Raw genomic sequence first — 21560 nt, forward strand, 5'->3', positions numbered from 1 at the left:
TCTGTAACACTTGTGAGAAGGTGCAAGAGTATCTTTGAAGTAGTCAAATTGTCTAAAAGAGGTGAGGAAAGAGGATAAAACAGGGTATTTGTGGGATGCCTTGGGGAAAGGTTCTCCCATGACATAAGGCAACTAATTTTAGTTGCTGTAGCTAGGAATTCACCAGGTGAAGTTGCTTAACAGGAAAATAAGGGACTCCAGTGTTTCCTCTTCAGCACTGCTCCTCCACCAGTGACTGACCTTACACATGCACACAAAGCTGCCATGCAGGGGCACTCTGCTTGAGAGGCATCAGCAGGACCAGGACCTCCCGTGACACACACGTTAGAGGTCACTGTATGGACCTCACACAACACAGGCAGTGGTGAGCCATCAAAATGAGACCTCTGAAGGAGATCCAGGTAGAAGACAATCCTTCTTTACATCATCCAGTTGAAGTTTCTTCTTGCATTTACAATTTTATTTTTTCTTTTAAAATTCACGAAGAGGATGGTAAAAAAAGAAGAGGCACAAGTCAAGAAAGTCATGCTTGGACTAAAGGGCAGGTCAATGCAGCCAGAAATCCAGGAACATCACTTCTGAAACCACATGTTCTTCTTCATCTCTATGTGATAAGATACGACTTACAGTCTTCCAAATCAACTTTTTTTAATGGAGAAAATTGTTCTCTTTTCCCCCTGAAGTATTACGAAAAGGATATTAAATTTAATCTCCCTTTCACTCTGACTGAATCAAAGGAAGCCAGAGATAGCCATACTGGAAATAACAGACCATTTTGACCAAGTTTTTCCAACAACACTTTCAAGTACAAAGAAGTAGCAAGCAGAATTTGCAGATGGACCAAGCGTATAAACCAAAGATGATGAAAGAACAAGAACTGGAATTATCATTTTTAGTGTCCTAACAGTGAGTAATAATGAGTGATGAGCAGGACTACCTGGGAAGAGCTGACCTTAATCTACACCACATTCACTTCCCCTTTTCTCTAAGACTTCATGCTGAGACTGCAAGTAACACACCAAATGGACAAGAATGTCAGTACTTGCAAGAAGACACTTGGAATCTGTGATAGCCGGCTATCACCCCTCAGAAGAAACACAGGAAGGACCATGGCTGATGAAAGGTCTACAAGGAGGAGATCTGAAAACTTAGCCACAATAGACTAGCATTAGAAATGAAGACCTAAGTCAATGGAGTAAGAAACTGGTCTAAAGGAATTGCATTTGGGTCAGAATGGTGAGGACCCACTGTCCACTTTGCCATGACAAAACCAAATGTGTGAGGGAACGAGGGAGTAGGAAATCCAAGCAAGCAACCAACACTGGGAACCGAACGGGTTGAACACATTTAAGATTAAAACCATGCAGCTGAAAGGCTCAAGGGAAGAGGGGGGAAAAAAGATGACAATACACAATGAAAACAACAGAAGAAAGATCACATTAAACTTATGTCTCAAAAATTTAGAAGCCTCTAATACAGAAGAGACAGGAAAACAGCAAGAAGGATGGACTGAAATACAGGTACACTGATTACAGGATTGGAACCATGAACTCTTTAAAATAAAAAGGGGGGGATGTGTTCTGTTCCACGTTTTGTTTCATAATAATATTGATCATCTTAAAAAGGTGAAGACAAACAACTGTCAACTGGAAGCAGATAACCGTGGTGGTTTAACACCACACTGTGCCCAGGGCTCCTCTCCACCGGGGCTCTCTGTGGGCCGCAGCCTCCTTTGGGTCCTGGCCGCCTGCTCCAGCCGGCCTCCTCCAGGGGCTGCAGCATGAAGACCTGCCCCGCTGTGGGACCCGTGGTCTGCAGGGGGACAGCCTGCTCCACCAGGGGCCTCTCTCCTGCCCTCCTCCTGCACCGACCTCGCAGGCTGGAGCTGGCTCTGCTTGCACATGGGGCAGCACCGGGGCTCTGCGCACAGAGGCCTCCCTGCAGCCCCCATCGCCAGTCTCACCACATACACACAATACAGGCCACCCCTCACCTCTGTGAAAAGCACAATTAGGAATTATCATTAAAATACACATTCAACAGCATTTATCATGCTGTATCCACAGACTTCATTTCCATCAGCAAAATAATTCCACACAAAGTCAACGTGACATCACAACAAAGGTGGACAGCTTACACACACTCCACCTTTTGTCCCTTCAACATCTTACAACAAATTCTGCACAGTTACTACACTACAGCAGTGTCCAGTCCACATTTTGCATGTTAACTCTCCTACTTATCATCCTTATCCCAAATTGTGCCCTCCTGCTGGGCACCAGAAAGGACCGTGGTGTTTTAACACCAAAGGGCAGCTCAGCTCCACCACGCTGCTCTCCCACTCCGTCTCCTCAACACAACCTTGCCACATAAATCAAATATAACAATACACATTCCTGCCCTACATACTCACTTACCAGACAGCGGACTTTAAGGATTCCATGAAACTTTACCTTTTTAATATTTTCTTATCTAATACACGTTTTATATTTATTCCACTGAAGTACTACTTCACGGATTTTGAAGCGATCTATTCTCAAGGAGTAACTGCTGAACAAAGAGACATACATGTTGGGCTTTCTAGTCCCCAAAGACAGATGCTCAGATACGAACTTCTATAAAAGAAGTCCTGCTGGCAATGTTTCTCTTCACACATGTGTACCTCTACCAGACTATCAACTTTGTAATAAAATTCTGAAGTGGTTTTAAAATATACCATTTGGAAAACAAAACAAAAAACTATTTCAATAAAAGACTTAAAAGGAAAAAAAAATTCAAAGCTTCCACAGCATGAAAGCACTGAATACCAATACTAAGCAAGCTCTAACTCTTACCAAGACTACCAGTAATTAGCAAATAAATCCACTTAGCTGCTATGAAACACCTGAATAGAGAGAGTGGGTTTGACCAGAACAAGCTCTGACATGACTCCCAAGTTATAGCCTGCACAGACAGAAGCAATGAAAAATGCAACCAGACAAGCACTTGGAAAGCATATCCTTGGTAACATCTGAGCCTAATACTCTGAAGGAAATAAAGCGTGGTGAGTGGTCTCTGTCAGGTTGTTTGCATCAAGTAAGAGTCCAGTGACCTTGCCATATTAGATTGTAGAAAGCAACTTCCTGCAATCTGTATGCAAGCATTTAGTAACAAGCTCACTGGAGTGAAGTAGCGAATTTAGGGCATGTAGCAAGTAACTTAAATTCACAGAATTTAGAATCCAAAGCCTTAAAAATCAAGTCAGTGAATCTGTACAGCACATGTAATCTAACATATAATAAATATAAACTCATTTGCTAACCATAGACAAACCACATTTGTGGCAGTCAAAACCAAACGAATTAGCACTCTAATTCCCCTCAGGGACATCACACGCCTTAACATTACCTTTTCAGTCAAGTTTTTCCACTGCTCTCAAGACACGAACATACCTTATTTATCAGTACAAAGGGCCACTTCTGCGCATCGCTGCTCTAACCACAGTCTTGGCCATGGGGACAGAAGTCAACCAAATGAACCTTGGTAGGGAAATTATTAGCCCCGGTAGAAGCAGCATATATACAGATACATCCCTGTTGGCTTTCCTGGGTGATGGACTTTCCTGTCCTCATTAAGGCATCGTGTCCATTCTAAAATGTGCTAGACTTCTGGAAGTACACGGTGCAACCATATCCTTTCTTCCTGCTAGGAAAAGGATGGTGGCCAGTGAACTTCAGCACACTACTACAGAAAGCTATTCAGATACACTATTTCCTGAATGCACCTCGCATCAATGTCCAATACTCCGTTTACAGAAGAACTCTAGCATCTATATACACTTAAAGCTTGGTTACCACGTGAACTGACACTGTAAGAAGAACACAAGGTCATGACAGCAAGCACAAATTTAGTAGAATATTGTCATTACACTGTAACCTGCTTAAGAACTCAAATGAACCCATCACTCTGGTGTCACTTGACCAACCGGGTCCATTCAATACAGTTGCCTCAAAGGAAAATACTGCCAATATGGACCATAAAACTTAAAACTTAGGAGATTCCTGTTGATACCTTATTAAAAAAGAGAATGCTGTATACACTGTCCACAGGTTCTATGGTAAAAAAGGAGTGAATCAAGCCAGATCACACACTTTCACGGATGTACTTCAACTGTTACATATTTCTTCTTCCATTAGGAAAAAAACAGTGAGTTTACCTTGCACATCAGGAGCTCAGTTGTGTCCTGCATTAATGAAGTTGGACGTATCCTCAGATTTGCTAGGGGCATGTTCCAGACTGACCAGTAATACAAAGGCAGCAAAATATTTGCCTTATATAAATCTTGTGTTGCCAAATTATTCATAAAGCATACATAGTAAAAACATCAAGTGAAAACACTAAATGAAGAATAAAGCTGATTTTTTTCTCATTGACAAGTAACCCAGTCATAATGGATTCAACATTTTTCTGCTCTCTAGATATAACAGGACACCCTCCAAGAAAAATCATCTCTAACCACTGCTTGAGGAGAAAATGAAGGTGGCAAGTACTACATCTAAAACAGAGGAGATTGCCACAGCTTCAAGGAGCCTAGAAACTGTTGGAATAAAGCAAACCTTGATTAAAAGCAGAGATTACATACTCTGTGACAGAACACAGTCACTCTCTGCACCTTCTGTTCCTGGAGAAAGAAGGGAAAAGTGCATTTCTGCAGAAATACAGAAGAGCCATGGAAGGTTCTCTAGTCAGGACACATTTTTTCTTCGCCCACTTGTGTACAATTTTGTTCTTGAAAGACCTATTATCTCAGTCTTTCATCTGAAACCACTATAGGTGGGAATCCAATTTATTCAAGGGATCTTGGTCATATACAGGCACACATCCAAAGATGGATTGAAGATGAAACTCTTTAGTCCTTGCCTCAGCAAAAGCTAGAAAGCTTTGATTGTGTTGCCATGGAATACAAATTTTACACTGGATTTCAAACTCAGGTCCAGAAAAATGATTCCAGAGATTTCAGTATGTCTAGCCCTCCACAGTAAGGGAAAGTAATTCTGACAATTTAACCTCATCCTCTGGGACCTATTAAGAAATTGCCCACCTAAAGAGTTTTTGCCTTTTCTGTGTTATGAAAAAGAGGGGGAAAAGGCAGATCTGTCTTATTAGACCTATCAAAGACTGATCACCAAGACAACCTTAAGACAACTTGGCAAAAATAAGCTGGCACATAGAAAAAAATCATCTCAGAAAAAACACTAATGACTTTTAATTAATAAAATGTGACAGTAGGCTTCAATTCTACAGTTGCAGCAACTGCTTTACTATTTGGAAAATCTAAACAATAAAGTCTGAAATGGAAATTTTAAGATATCTTAGAAAGGAAGAGATAAAAGTAGGCTCCACAAAAACTAATAGGAATATAAATAAGGTCTTGTGAGGATAAAGAAAGGAAGAGAAAGTACGGTAACAGATGCACTGAAATTTAACATGTGAAGCCTGGAGAATGCCCTTTCATACACATGTTTACTGTGCACATGAAAGAAGAGGAATGCAAATATGTAAAGACTGCTTATTTTAAATAAACATTAGAAATTAGAAATAGTTGTGTAAATAAAAAGCATTACAATGTATGATGCATGCTCCAATGGTATCAAACAGTTTTCACTTCTAAGTTTACGTTTTGCATAAACTTATGTTTTACATGAAAAAGCAGAACGAAAAACTGACTAAGCAATGTAATCACTCTTCTTTAATCTGATGTGCAAAATATAACAAAACGTTTCATCCTAAATGACCCCCACTATAAATAAGATAATGGTGCCCTACTATTTAGTGTTTACCATAATCAGGTCTCATATACAGTAAAATAATGGATGATTAAGCAGACTGTGCTTTCCTTTTAATAGTTTAATTTACATATTTAGACAATCTCGCTGTAGTAAAAACTTTATAGAGGCCTAATGCACACATAAATAATGCATCTTTACAAGTTTGCAACAGGTAGCAGGGAGCAAGCTTGTATGCTGGCCATAACTGAGCAGGAATTTAACATTACATTAAGCTCCATACCTTTCATAACACATCTCCCTAGGGGAACAACACTGCTGCACCATTGAACACATTTCTTTGGGCAGCACTCCACATGTATAATGATTTGGGGGCTGACTTTACATGGTACCACTCAATACTCATCCAAACAATACTTTAAAACTCAGAGCATGGAAGGTGTGGCATTTAAGGCCCCTCTCTGTCATGGTGGAGCACATGTAGCACAGGCACATGTGGAAAAGTGCTGGCACACGTGGCAAGGACATGTTGCCACTTCTGTTCCCTCTCACTGAACTCAAACAGCTGAATTCCAGGAGAGCCGGCAAGGTATCAAGTGCCACGTGGTTTTCCGATGTTTACAGCAGTGTAAGCTTTGCAAAGGAAATGGGCACATCTCCAGGCAACCACTCAACAGGATATCAGGTGCTGGGCTACTTCGCACTGGGGTTTTCTGGTGCATCTTCAACTTTGGTGGAATACACTGAAGACTGAAGGCCTTCATTAATTAACACATCTTCCCCTCAACAACAACTCTATCTACCTCCTGAAGCACTCAGAAAGACCTGAGGGTGAATAATCCTCACTGATATCCTTGGGTTTGAAAAGAAATTTTTTGCATGCATTCTGTATTGCCCTGAAAGCTGACATATGGATGTGAAGTACTTATATCTAGGGTTATTGACCCTGACTATCAAAAATTTCCTTTTTTTTTTGGTAACTGCAGTAGGAAGTATTTCATTCTGTGAAACTGTGTGGAAATACATAGACACCTGAACATACACATATCAGAGAGCATTTTCTATCAGGGAATGCAACCTAGGTGCTCATCACTTAGGACTATTGGACATGTGTATACACATCCAAACACGCTAACAGCACTTCCACAGTTTGAAAACAGAAACTGTGATATGGAGAAGCCCCTGTGTGTATAAAGCCTCAGAATTTTCCCCAAGACACGCTAAGGGCTAGTCTAGGTAGGTGACACTATTGTTTTTGTTCTCTGTTGCCTATGTTCTTGACTGCATAATCATCTGGAGAGTTTGCACCAAAGTAATCCAACCAGAGAAGAAGAAACGTCTCATTTTATATGAGGTAATCTGTAAAACCACTACTTCTGAAAAAACCTTAACTCCTGTGCAGAATGCAAGTGACAGCACACTCTAATGATACCATTTTGATTCATGGGGGAAATCCTCACTGAAACATCGTTATGTCAAAAGAGATGTTCTAAAGAACATGAGACAATCTTCTTGTCAGGATCAGAGATGGTAAATTTTCCCCAAGATTATCTTAAACTCAGAACTGCAGTTGCAATGTTCTTTCAAGAACTAGAGTAAGAATTCCGCTCCCTTTCCTTAAACAAGGTCATACAGACCAAGTGTGGCACCAAGACAATAGGTGACTCAGGTTTATGGTCTAAGGCTGACATCAATCTCACAAGACAGACATCTTTGGTCAAAATTACCATTGCTTCTGTTAAAAAATTGCATCAGCTGGTAAAGGTGGTGAAGAATATTATTTCATACCTATTGAAAAAGATTTCAGGGATCCTTATCAGAAGTTACCTTGATTTTCCCAAGTAGTTCTTATCACTGGCAAGTTTACTCTTTAGGTGAATTGCCCACATAGAATTTTATATTTGCTGCTGGTATCAAAATTGTACTTGAGTATGAACATGGTGAGGACCTGGATGTTTCATGTCCTTAATCAAATGAGCTTCATCAACAAAAAGGATGACCTCAACTGGTTTAAGAAAATGCAGAACAGAAACGCACCTGGCTAAAACTGGGTTGTACAAAGTATCACCTATCCTCTTTAGAAAATCTTGAAAAACTATGCAATCATCAGATTAAAAGAGATCTTTATTGGATCCAAGAATAAGATCGCTACTGGAAATGGTGCCATTCATTCTCTACAGTTCTGTTACAGTAACTTTCCTCCTCCACCACTGAATAGGATGGGTCCAAAGACAGCCTCTACACAAAGCGTAAGTCTTCTCAGTCCAGAAGTATGAACATACACAACTGTCTGGAGAAATTTGTTCAGGAAAAAAACATTTCACACACTGGGCTACTTCCAAGTACTTATGGCAATGACCTGGTCAGAAAGAAAGCGGCAGAGGAAACATTCTTAATGTCACATATGTGAAGAAATAGAAGAACTTCTTCCATGTGAGGAGCTTGTTACTTCACCATGAGGTGCTGTGGTTCTTCAGAGGAGTCACAAGTACCTCCTACAGAAAGAGGGATCTGACCTTCAACACTGGATTTGGGCACAATCAGCAGAAGTGAGAGTCACAGTCTGAGGCTGGTATTTGGGCTGAGCTCAAGGCAGAACATCTCACAGCAACGAACTCTAAGAACAAACTGGCATCTGTATCTCTAGAGTTAACTCAATGGTCAAAGTTTCCAGTAGGACACAAAAGGAGACCAATAACTACAAGAACAGCAGAACCAGAACCTTCACCCCCTGGTATAAATCTAAACAGAGTGCTCCCAGAAGACGTTGACATGTGAAACGAGAGGGGAAAAAAAAATAACTTTCCCACAAAGATAGAACAATTCTTCACTATACTGCTTTTGCCAACAAGCAGACACTCAGCATGGGAGAAGAGTCCACAGATAGAACAAAATGTCAAATGGGTTGTTCAAGACGTAACCTTAGGGAGCATTACTAGTTTATATTATTGAGTTCAGACTGAAAAAGATGCTAGAAAAGCTAGTGGGTATCAGACATTTCTGTCTGCTCCAGTGAATATCAGGAAGCTAGGTCACAGTGCTGGCTGCAGACTGCAAGGGCCAGTACGATGGCCTTATAAATCCATCTACCAAGAGAGAGCACAGTGGGAACATGGTTCTCCTGGTTGCAAGGGTCTCAGGTATGAGCATATACCCAAACTGGGAACATGTGCATAGCTTATCACCTGACAACAGAAAAAGAAACTGAGGGAGGATTATCACAGTGAAATATGGAAGACAATATTAATGTATGTGGGTTAAAAAAAACTGCGCACATTGGAAAATTTTGGTATTAACCAAATGTTTATAACCCATCTATGGCATCAAGGCCACCAGATTTTCCTGCCATAAAGGCTTTTATTTATTTTTTTTTTTTTTAAAGAGCATATGTACAAATCACTAGCAACATATACTAGTAGGCCATTAGAGGGAATCATTTCACTTGAGCATAACGGAGACAGGCAATCACAACCACACACAGTGGTAACAGATGTAAAATTCTACTGTGCCAACCACTGCGATACACCAGATATTATTTCTCAGCATACAACTGAATGAGAACAATAACCAAAACCATTGTGAGGTAATTTTAAAAAGCAGTACAGCAAATCCTGCTACTGTAACAATTGGTCTACTCAGAGCAGCAGGCTGCTGGGCATAATCAGAACTATCAAAAACAGTTTTAAAGCCGAATTACTTCACCACAGCAGTTTCTTGAAACAAAGTCAAGACAATTAAAAGTACTGCTTTAAACTACAGATCACTGATACCTTTCAAACATACCAACTGCCTATCGAGCAAGAAAAAGAGCAATAGCATTAAATATAATAGATGAAAAGCAACCTATCGGCTCCTTTTTCAGGCAAGCATTGATTTTAGCCTGTACCTGGCTGATATGTACAGCAGAAACCTGGGCAGAACACACAGATGAGTGACTTGGAGAGTTCGGTAGGGATTTGCAGGGTCCAATCGAGAGTTGCTGTTTCTTCCTTGTTGCGACAATCTTCTGAGCAACTGAAAGAAACAAAACACAGGGGCAGATAAGCTACAGACTACACTGAAAAATAAGTTAAGTCAAAAATAGACAGAATACACAAAATACTAAACAGGGCATGGCTACTAAGCAGTTTTTCCGTTGTCAAAGGCTGCTCCAAAAACTGACTGCAATACATCCAATTAGGATGACAGATGCTGGTTTGCTACAATATGCTCCACATGAGACTCCACCTCTGTTCTCCACATGGATGAAATTGCCCCTGAACTATCAATCCACTGGGTTAGCGCCACTAAACCAGTAACATGGAGCAGAAGGGGAGAAGACAGGTATGCAAGTTACAAAAAGCAATACCAGGAATTCACACAAGAAGTATGCTCACTAGCACAATCCAGTTTGAGTGCATTTCACTGAATTTGAAATAGCAATTGGAGTAATAAAACAGGGAGGGTCCCTGACACACAATACCTGGATTAGTTGTGATGCACACTGCACCCGATTTCAACTAATTACAAAAAGAAGATGTGATTTCCAGTTTTAGCTTTTATTATGTAGCACTACTAGCACCACTGGAAAAATGCCAGATTTATTCTGCGATTTAATAAGAAGTTTTCTACAACACCTAAAGGAAAGCAGCATTTTCCAAATGGAAACGTTATTCAGATTCATTAGTATCTCCATATACAGGTTAGCACACTTGTAATAACAAATGGAAACAGAGCTGATCTGAAATGCAGCAAAATCCATACACCTCTCCTGTAACTTTTCAATTTAAAGTCCAACTATTTCAGAGACTCTTGAATTCCAGCTCATTCTGCTGTTAAGGACTAGTTAAGATCTAAAAGCATTTTTAAGTCATGAATTTTTAAAAATGAAGTCCTTAGGCTATATTTGTCACCCACCTTCTTAGCTCACAAATTAAAAATTAAATAAAATTTCCATCTTCAGAAACAGAGACTTGTGCAATGGTTAATTAAAAACACTAACAAAATTTAGTAGTGCACATAGTGATCTTCATCAAGTGATTTTTGACTACACAACTTTCATAAAGATTTTATAAACAACTAACTGAGGCAAAGGAGGCAAGGCATGGGCAGCACCTTTTGTTCCACATGGACAGCGGAGACTTGGGAGCACAGAGCCATGCGATATTAAAAGGCAAAATATGACCCTGAAGGAAAATTCAGCAGATTCTGAAGATACAATTCCTTTTATTCCTCCACAGTTTGACAGCCTATCCTCAGTCATCAATCTACAGGAAAATGGAAAGACAGTAGGCATGCACTGTGCCACTGGATGTAGCGCAGGGATGTTTTTAGGCTACAATACATGGGGTTTCCCCATGCAATCTTGAAGTAATGGATGGTGCATGCAGTTGTTTTTCTGTGCCATTAAGAACCAGCAAGTTCTGCCTTCCTTACCACAAGGGATACTGCTCAGATCTTCCTGTACTTGGAAAGTTGCATGCTGCAATTTAGATGTTATTTTTTAAACAACTATCTACTGGCACACAGAGAAAAATCAGGATTTTCTATGGACTATGTCTACTGAGGAGAGTTGAAGGGTTGCAAGCCACCTTTGGCAATGAGATATTAACTCCTGCCATGGTATATGACACAGGACAGGCCAGTATAACTAAGCATGGACGGCATAATGACAAGACAGATAATGACAAGACTTTTAAATGTCAGGATGTTGTTTTTTTTTTTGTTTTTGTTTTTTTTTAAATAAAAAATTGGGGGGTGAAAATTACGTTGCACACATTAAACATTCAAATATTTCAAGATCAAAAGATCTTTTCCTACCTAAAAATCAGCTTTATTGAAATTCAGGACTGCTAGAGACTTTAATTTGTATGAAGTACACCAGGACTTTAATTCAAACCAAACATACAAAATTCAAACCCCAACTTTCAAATTCCTTCGAGCTTACCAACTGATGTTGGATCACATTAACACTTACTGATTACTCCAAAATCAAGTCATGGGTTTATTTTGACTGTACTAAAACTCTGCAAAGGAGTCCATAGTCACTTGGACTGTCACCACCAAAACAGGTCAGTGAGGCAGAATTGCAATGACTTCGGCATAGTTGCATAGAAACTTGCTGTGATTAAACTAATAATATTCAATCTGTATTATTCAGAGAATGTAAGAAGATAATTATGTAAATTCCATGATTGCTTTGACTCAATACATTGCAACATAAGCAGAGATATTGTTTAGCAGCATAAGCATACAATTTCTTCTCAAATATAATTTTAATAACACACTGGTCTGTGGGCTTATGTTTTTCATGTAAATGAATGATGGCATAATGATGATTTAGTGCAAATACATTGTATAAAAAATGGCTTGTATATATGAAGAAGCAGCTTCATTAGTTACATCCCACCTCCAATAGGCCCCTTATCATCCTGAAAGGATGATATTAATTAATTTATTTTCCCCTGCCATATTGATCATAACCTTCATCAGCTAATCATGTTTAAATTACAGAGGAATATCGTAGCACTCTGTCATTTCAGAACCATTGGTTTATTGATCTCGAGCCTGGAAAGCCATACATAAAAATATTTTAGATCACATTAGTGAATGCAGAGAGCAAACCTAAGGTCAGATTTTAACATATGCACATAGATTTGTCATCACATGTGGTAAAGACCTAAATTAAGACCAAAACTGAATTAAAACCGCACACAAATGAAAACTACCTTCTCAGCAAAAGCTTCCGCTCTCACATGGGAGAGGTAATTAGTCAAGGAAAATATTTATCTCTTGCCTTCAGTCTGAATATAGGTGTTTGCAGCATCGCAGTTAAGAGACACAATGCAAATCTTGCCCAGTTATTGCTCTAGGAATTCAGTAGAAAACCCACCACGACAGTCTGAACTCACCAGCTCAAATGGGTTACTTGAATGCTAGCTGAAGTACCACAAAAGCAGACACTTTTTTATTATCTCCTTTCAGTGCCATTTGAACAGAAATGCCGATTTTGGCTGCAAAGGAGAGTTCCTGCTTCCTAGAGGAGGAAGATGGGACACTCAGCTGCTCCGTTCACCCTAGCTCAAACTGCAAAGCTCATAAACACACAACCACAAAGGATGCAAGATGAGTTCAACAGCTGAGCCAAGAATTTTTTTTTTTTTTTTTTTAAAAAAAAGGCAAAATAGAGTTATGTAGATTAGCATATAGCTAGAAATGCGAAGAGCAACCCACAAAGCAGCTGGACACTGTACTCCAAAGCTTACACAGAGCAACACAAAGGGTAAATTATCCTGTGTGCTGCAAAAATGGTAAAATTACAGCGGAAGATCTAACGTTACCTTCTTGAAATTGCGTTACAAATTCTAAAATAGACCATTCTTATCCTCAAATTTCATAGCCTTTCCCTCTGTTAGAGAGATGACATGCCCCCTAATGGAAATCCCCACCTGAGCTGCCAAACCTTCCCAATTCTTCCTCCATTTCGGCAACAAGCCTAATGTGCCCCACCAGAGCACGATTCTTCCTGCCTCTCCCCCTCCTTCATTAGGCGACCCGCTCTCCTTTGAGACACCAAACAGTTTTTGCTTCTTTCAGTGCAGTCATGTAGCTGGCACTCCATAATTAGACTGCGTTCAATATTCAAGTGCTGGAGGCTACTTGCCCTTGGATATTACGGGGATAGGAGCTTCTGAAGTACCTAAAGGAGTACCCTGACCCTTCAAAGTTTGCAACATATGAAAGACGTGACTGATCATCTGTGGGGCAATCGCCGGACTGTCAAAAGACCTACTGTGCTCTTTCTAAAGCTACCTTGAGAGAAGAGATGAAACCTAAATCTTGCCTATCAGAAGTCAACAAAAGGGGTTCAGCATACATCTCCTCAGCAGTGCTGCTGCAAAATCACATTTTCTACATCTTCTATTCTAGAGAAAAAAGCCCTGAAATACACAAAACTTAAAATGGCTGGCACTAAAAACCCCACAGACCTGCTAACTCCTGCTGCTGAGATCTTCAGACACAGTAGTTAGCGAGGAAAAAAACACAGTTAAATGGTTGTGTAGCAGAAGAAATACACCATAATTACAAGAACACTGGATCCAGAGAACAGTCAAGCTATATTGCCCGTTCGGCCTCCACACCTGTTTCTGTTATTACGTCTTTGTCAGGACTCAAAGTGACAACTCATTAGCCACTCGGTGCTAGGAAAAATCCTTAAACCAACACACTTTGTTTCCACAACTGCAACTATAAATAGGTTCACACCGGGCTTGCGAGCATCTTTGTTGGAGTATTCCTAGACAAGGATATGTCCACAAGCATGATTTTTTTCCCCAACAACAACAAAACAGTTTAGGCAACTGAGTGGCTATGTGGGACCTCTGCTGAAAACAGAGTAAGAATTGTTCTTCACGAATGCCCGATGTAAGCTGTAGATACACACAAATTATTGCTGTTAACAGAAGCTAACCTGTGTACATCATTAGCCAGTTTAAGACTATGTATCTTCAGATTAATGTTGAAGTGCCTGTAATTGAAACATTGTCCAGAGAAAGCCAGACAATTAAAAAAAAAAAAAGCTGTTCTACAAAGGAAGTAGAGAAAGGAAAGCAGAAATATTTTTGCCCTGGAGCTTTCACGTGTCATCTAATCCAAAAAATTATTCAGCACTTCTGAATTTAACGTAAGTATATTTGCTAAGGGATGGTTCTAAACCAAATCAATACCGACTTAATCTGTGTGGCGGGGACCAAAAATAATCAAGACAAACATTTTAACTTTTTTTTTTTTTTTTTTTTTTAAATCAACTGTATTCTCTGTGCATTCACATACTCAAACTATCAGAGATGATGATCCTGGAAGCCATCTATCCAGATATAAAAAAGCTGAACAAAATGGATTTGGGAAGTCAAGAACTTTTCTGCAAATAAACAGGGATATGCCAAGAATATTTAGAATTGCAAATCAGGAGAATTGATGTTTAGCAAATATTCGGTCGTTAGGAAAGACCGATGCCTCCCTGTTGCACGTGTACATTTAATTTCACAAACTAGAATGACTTGAGTATGTGTTTTGCTGTAAGGTTTAGTTAATCAAAAGCATGTGAAACTCCTGATCTGCGAGATGAATAAAATGTTCAAGTTTGGATAGAAAGCTCTCGACTTGAATGCCTCTTCTTCCATGCCTGACCTAGCTCACCAAAACAAAACGAACCTTCCCACCCCCTGCCACTTTCATCTCAAACACTACTTTTTGTTAGTCAAACTGCTCCTTTGTAAGCAGCTCCTACCAACTTCGCAGCGGCTCATTTATTTCATCTTGATTGGAAGGACAGCCATGCTAAGCGGGAGAGCTCGGCGCTGCAGCAGCCCGTGAGCCAGAAAGCCCCGCTCAGCGCCAGCACGCTCCCCGCGGCCCCGCACATCTGCATGCAGACCACCGCCGCTTCTTCCCCTGCCCCAGCCATGCACACAGAAGTTATTCCCTGTTGGAGAGGAAACTTGGAGAGATTCTGACAGCTGAAGCTGCCCAAATCCTCTCTCTGCAGTACAGAGGCGGCAGGGGACGGGTGAGCACCACCCGGCTGAACGCACTCGAGGCGGGCACATCGGGTCACCCCCTCTCCCCGAAACCAAGAACTGTGCCTCCATAATGAACCAACTCCTCATTGTGCTCAATTTCTGAGCTAATCACCATTAGAAACACTGTTGCCAGAGTAACTGATCTGACAGAGCTGTCTTTCATTGGTTCAAAGGGCCGTTCATATGTCAACTTCTTGTGCAGCGTCAGGCTGCTTTGGCAGGGGCAGCTGGGTCTCTAAAATCTCATTAGCGCAGCTCCATTCAAGTATAAGGACAAGAAAGTCAGAGGCCTGAGGGAAAAATGCTCCTTACAAGAAGTTCAAGATACAAGGTAAGACCGTCTCATCTAGCTCCACCTCCTAAAACTTCAAGTACAAAGATAGCTCCGCGCCGCACAATGGATGCGTTTCGGGAAATCTCATCCAGCCTGAGAACTGCTCTCTGCCCGTTTTTAAGGCAGGGCCTGGAAAACGTCCAGAGGTATCAACAATTTGATCGCTGCTCCCTTGCCCAGAAGGCTGTGAATAGGGTTACCGCTGCGCCTTTGACACTGCTTTTTACTGAGGAACGCTCGAAATAATGAAAGGGAAGACTCCAGGCACACACTACCTGTGAAACGTGGTGATCCTCACCATTTAACACTGTTAGAAAAGCATCGTGTGTTTAGAGGAGATGAAAACAGTCTTCTCGAATTACCACTAATTTAAATAAAAATGGGTTTCCCATAAAATCGCATCCAAGACTATTTATTTTCAGTGTCTCAGTATGAGAAAACACTGCACTCAGTTAAAACCTGAATCATGCAAAAGATGGGAATACAAGAATTGGGCACTAAATTTTCTTCGACTTACTGAAAAAAAACAGCTTTCAGCTGAAGTTGGACTGCTCACGGCTGACTGAAAAACAACAGAAAGGACAAACAACCTATATTTTACTACTGGGAAAAACTGTGGAGTTTACACAAAGCTTACCCCCTCCCCTGCACGCACACAGAGCGTTTTGAAGAAAACGTTCATGGCAATTACTGATTTGGCTGCTTTTGCAGACCACGATGAGACTTCTGCCTACAAAAAGCACAGACTGTTAGCCGTAATGCAACCAGTGCCAAAGATGGCTCTTGATAAGATGATGATTTATTAGGAAGGCCAAGCTGTGCATGCACTACACTGAATCTTTCAAAAGGGCATGCTCTCCTTATCATCAAAGGCCACCGTGATATTTTTAAGTAAGAGAAAATGAATGCTTCATCACCAGGCTTACATAACAAATCTGATTCACATGAGAAATCTGATTCTCTTTAAATTCATTTTTTGCAATCTTCACATGAGCACAAGGTCAAAATATTTGTTTAGTGCTTAAAATTCCAAGAGAGGGAAACAGGCTCAGAAACACCACAAAAATTGTCACCACCTGTTTTTGGACACCAAGCATAAAGACAACTGGGAACCCCAGCACCCTGCTTGATCCAGCACTGCTGGCATCCCTACTCTGCACTTGCTCCCTCCCCTGCCAGATTTCAGGCTTTGTAAGTTGCATGGCAGCGAGACTAATGTTATTCGTGCATGTCCTGGTGTTCAGCATCTGCCCGTACGGAAGCTAAAAGGCCCCTGCAAGTCCTTCCGACTAAGAGGCAGGAGAGAACACACTTTTCATGTCCAGTACTTTACACTCTCCTTGTCACAGCCTCATTCTCGTTCATCAACTAACACTTCCCCGGACTAACCCTTTTATAAGGTATTTTATAACACCAGCAGTGCTCACCATAGTTTATTACTGCAATTCCTACAGAACAGAAAAAAAACATACATGAGGAAGTATCCTAGCCAACATCTCCAGGCAATAATACGAACATCAGGAAACAAAAAACATTAGATGTATTTAAACCAACTCCTACAGCAGTCACGGGTCCTATAAAAAGCTCTTTTAGCAGGGAAAAGGACAGAGAGAGTGGAAGTGGCACAAGTGGCTGTGGTGGTTCCACACCAGCGGGTAGCTCAGCACCACCACACCACTCTCTTGCTCACCTTCCTCAAACACGGGGCAGTGCCAGGGCCCTGTGCACAGAGGCCTCCCTGCAGCCTTCATCACCAAAACCTCCCCACGCACACACAGCTATACGCTAGTGTAACTGACATCAATAAATCACATTTTATCAGATGAACAAACTTAATCTGCTTCTGCCCATAAGCCCTGCTGATGGCCGTTTGTTTCTCGTGGAAAGCACTACCTCAGAAAAACACTATGGGAATTTAAGACAGCCAGCAGCTTATGTATTTACAGTAGCTCCATTTTAGCTTAATATTCCATGTTTATAATAAATGTGTTCAATAAAAGTAAATTTATTCCACAATTACATATTACAGGACAGCAGTAATAACTGCCAGAGCAAGCACTAACCACAAATGCCTTTCAATGGGAAGCATAAAAATAAGCATCCACTTTTAAAGCCATTGGGCCTGTTATTTTAATCCCATTCAATTTCCAGGCTAGACAACTTTTATACTTCTTCCTTTAAAAGGAGGGGGATGGACATGGGCAGACTATGGCGATGCTTGCCAGGATAAGCTGTATTTCACATTACAGGGTGACCAACAAGGGTGGGAAAATTAAGTGTACGGGTACCTTCATCACACATAGCAAGAAAGGAGTCACTCTGATGGAAAAGGCTGTAGTGCACGGCACCAAAAAGCACTAGGAAGTTTTACAGGACAAAGTTCTTGGCAAACAAATCTGTACTTTAAAAAAAAAAAAGTGATTACATACACAATACTTGACTTAGTACTTGACTAAGACACACCTCACTTCGAAGCACTGGATAGTCATATTAGCCAGATAGCTTTTGTTCTTGTACTGTTTTGTTCTTGAATTTATTTTGCATTATAACTTATCAAGCACCCAAGTACAACCTATAAAGAAAAGCACACCAAAACCTTTCGGTTACCTTCTCCTGGCTTCCTTCTGCTTCAGGAAGCAAAGCATTTAACGAGACAGCCCTCTTCCCTGCCAAAGGTAAGCAGGTATTCCTTTATCTCATTTCATTAAAACAAATTCATCTTCATTTATGTCTCAATTACCTTGCAGGGCTGTTAATTTGCTGGAAGTGAAGCTATTGTGTAATCGCTGTTATTACCTGGGGGATTTAAATGCTGCCTGTAATAAACAGTTACCTTCAGGACAGAACAAAGTCAACAGTATTAACATTAATTATGGAATAAAAAATGGCAGCCAAGTATACAGCTACAAAGCTAGAAATGTAGCTCCTGTGAAGCATGAACAAAGTTAGCAGGATACAAGACAACTAATGCTATGTACTTTGCTGATCTGTATTAGTCTTCACTTGTAATGTGTGATGGCTGAAACACTTCAAGCTACACACAGTCATTGCACATCACAATTACAGGAATTTGTAAGGGCAATAGGAAGAACCATTCAAAATGAGATTCTCAAATTAAGCATGTGTACAAACCCTCTGCAATGCTTCACATTTGCAAATATTAACATTAAGTCCATCATGCAGGATTCTGCCAGAAGTGTTGTGCTCACCCATATGCAACAGGACCCCTGCTGATATGAGTACGTTTGAATTAGTACCTTGAATGGAGTTACACAGAACAAATTATTTTTCATGTTTAGGTTATCGTGCTAATATAACTTTGCCCATAACAATACACTTTTGCTCATATAACTGCATTTCCAATATCACTACAGTGCAGAAGTCGCTTGCTCTTTTTGGTGGTGGAGGTGGTTTTGTTTGTTTAAATGAAGATCTGGGTTTGGAACGAGCCAGGTAAGTACACCCACAAGATAAAGCACTGGGGTTAGAACTAGGCATTTACTAAGAAATTTCAGTCACAGTAATTTGAACTGCTGGAATAGTTCAGAAGGCAAACCCTCAGCATCCTACAGAGCTCCGCGTGCAACCCAAATCCATCCTTCACACCTCAAGAATAAGAAATGACAAAGAAAAGTTCATAGTTTTACTATATATATTAGACTGGCTCCTCAAAAGATCTTGAAGTTGCATCTTATTGCTAAAACCATAATTCTTTCACCCTACTAAAATGATTTTTTTCTACCTACGCACATCCAAATAGTTCCCAAGAACTACACAACTATGTCATGAGTTAAGTGACTAGAACACACACGTATGACCTCATGAATTTTATGCTACAAAACACCATTTTATGTTCACCACCGTTAAATACTTTCAGGTACAGTGGGATAATGTTATTTTTTCTAGAAAATTATAATAGAATTCCCCTTAAAATAAATGTAGCATTGCACTTCAATGCTACTTGGATTTTTTTGTTTGATGCTATCATTGAAATTCATGTTCTAGCTCTGGCTCTGTTCTTGCTTTACCTGGTACAAAAATACAGTTATAAGTAAGTCTCAGAATTAAATATCTCTAATCAATGGCAATATAAATGTAATTTTTATTTACATATGTAACTGATTATCACCGCATGTCACTTATTCATAAATTTGATGCAAATCACTGTCTCCCAAGATTAGGTAAGCAAATATGCCAATAAATCTGCTAGACAATCTGGAAAGCATCTGGCATCTGAAGAAATTAAAAAAAATAAACTTAAGTTTGCCTCAGTACACAAACTGTGCTGCCAGTAAAAGCATATGGCTTCAGGATTTATTAAGGCAAACACTCTCAGACATTTGGGTTAAGAATTTTGCACATGGATTTACCTAATCTGTAAATCACGAAGCTCTGTTTATCCTTCCATTACAATGGGATCAAGTCATAAATCCTGTTATTTCCACTCAGAGTTACAATTTTAAAGAAAAGTTTAAGAAATGTTAAAACACAAGAATAAGGAAACAATTTAGAAAACAGCATATTCAAATAAAACGATGTCAAATTAAGTCTTCATTAAATGCCCATAAATATTTGTGTGTTTTTTTTTTGAACCACAGAACAACATAATGTACAACAAGAGTTTTGGCACATGACAAAATTTCATATTTACCTTTTCCTTCATGAACAGCTTATTTCTTGTGGCATGCTATTAAACTACAGCTTTAACAGATGAATGTTTGTACTCACCAAAGATTAATACACATCCAATAAACTCACTAACAGCACACAGCCAAGGACATAAAATGACAGAAAGCTCTGGATTTCATTAGGAAGACTGAGGTATGTCTATCATTTATAGAAGATTATATTTGATATCATCTATATCAAATAAATTCAACTTCACTTGTGCCTCATTTCAGAGAGTATTATTCCTTCACCTGTGAAAAGGTTTTCATTGCTACCAAAACCAAAGGCCTGTCATTAGAATAATCAGTGATTTTTTGTAAAACTACCAAAATGACTTGAAATAGTTTCCTAAAAAGACCAAGTCTCTGAATCCAAAGGTGCAAGCACACCTCGCGCTCACAGAGCTGTATGGTCCCAAAACAAGGGCTGCCTACAGAGCATGGAGGAGCGGAAAATGCAGTTTGCAGGTGCATCATTTCCGTTCACAAAGTGTGAAGGATCACAGTGGTCAGAAAGCCAGCTTGTTCGTAAGCAAGACAAGCCTGTTGCATTTGGGTATTATCTAGTTAACCAACAAATACTTAAGACTTCGCATTGGTATTCTGTCGAAACTTCTTTATGCTCTTCAAAATTCATTTTCAGCAAGTATCTAGTTGAAATAACCCACAGAGGTGGCTCTGTTGTAAAGAACTTGGTTCTCTGTTGTTTCCTTACGCTTTTAATCTCAAACTTTACACGTGCAGAGAAATAGTAATGCGTATATTTAATCAAAACCAGCCTTTTGTCTCCTAAATTTGTTATTTGTATCCCTTTTTCCAACCATAGCTAGCTTTGCCTGTCACTTTGTGATGCAAGGATGATGATATTATTCTGAATGGCATCTTGATGAATACAACCATAGAACTGATGGAATATTTCAGTTCTGTAGCGGCTTGTCAAAATTCGTTGCAGGCTATTTCTGCCTTCCCCTGCCCTCCTGGCACTTCTGGTAGACACAATCTCCATTCATATGGCAGGCTGAATACCACAAAAATGATTATTCACAAGCAGAGGAGTGACCTATGCTTTAATTAGAAGTATCTGGGCATGTCAGACAACCACAAAAACAAACAAAACCAAAAAAACCTATGACAGCAACAAAAACCAAACAACTTCAACTTTCTGTTTCAACCCAGCTTCTGGGATACACCAAAGATTTCATGCTCCCATGGCATTCGTTGGTTCTAAAATTAT

At 40.0% G+C, this 21560-nt stretch overlaps 1 protein-coding gene across 7 annotated transcripts in view; it reads right to left on the minus strand.

Moving 5' to 3' along the window:
• Nucleotides 1–21560, minus strand: part of AGAP1 (ArfGAP with GTPase domain, ankyrin repeat and PH domain 1) — a 354680-nt gene that overhangs the window by 190167 nt on the left and 142953 nt on the right. For all 7 annotated transcript variants that reach the window (XM_082763868.1, XM_082763867.1, XM_082763866.1 and 4 more), the window contains one exon: nt 9652–9779. In XM_082763868.1, the coding sequence (XP_082619994.1) occupies nt 9652–9779 (128 nt within the window). The remainder of the gene's footprint in view (nt 1–9651; nt 9780–21560) is intronic.

The sequence above is a fragment of the Aythya marila genome (genome assembly GCF_965140915.1).
Source record: "Aythya marila genome assembly, chromosome: 6".
In the NCBI taxonomy this organism is placed as follows: Eukaryota; Metazoa; Chordata; class Aves; order Anseriformes; family Anatidae; genus Aythya; species Aythya marila.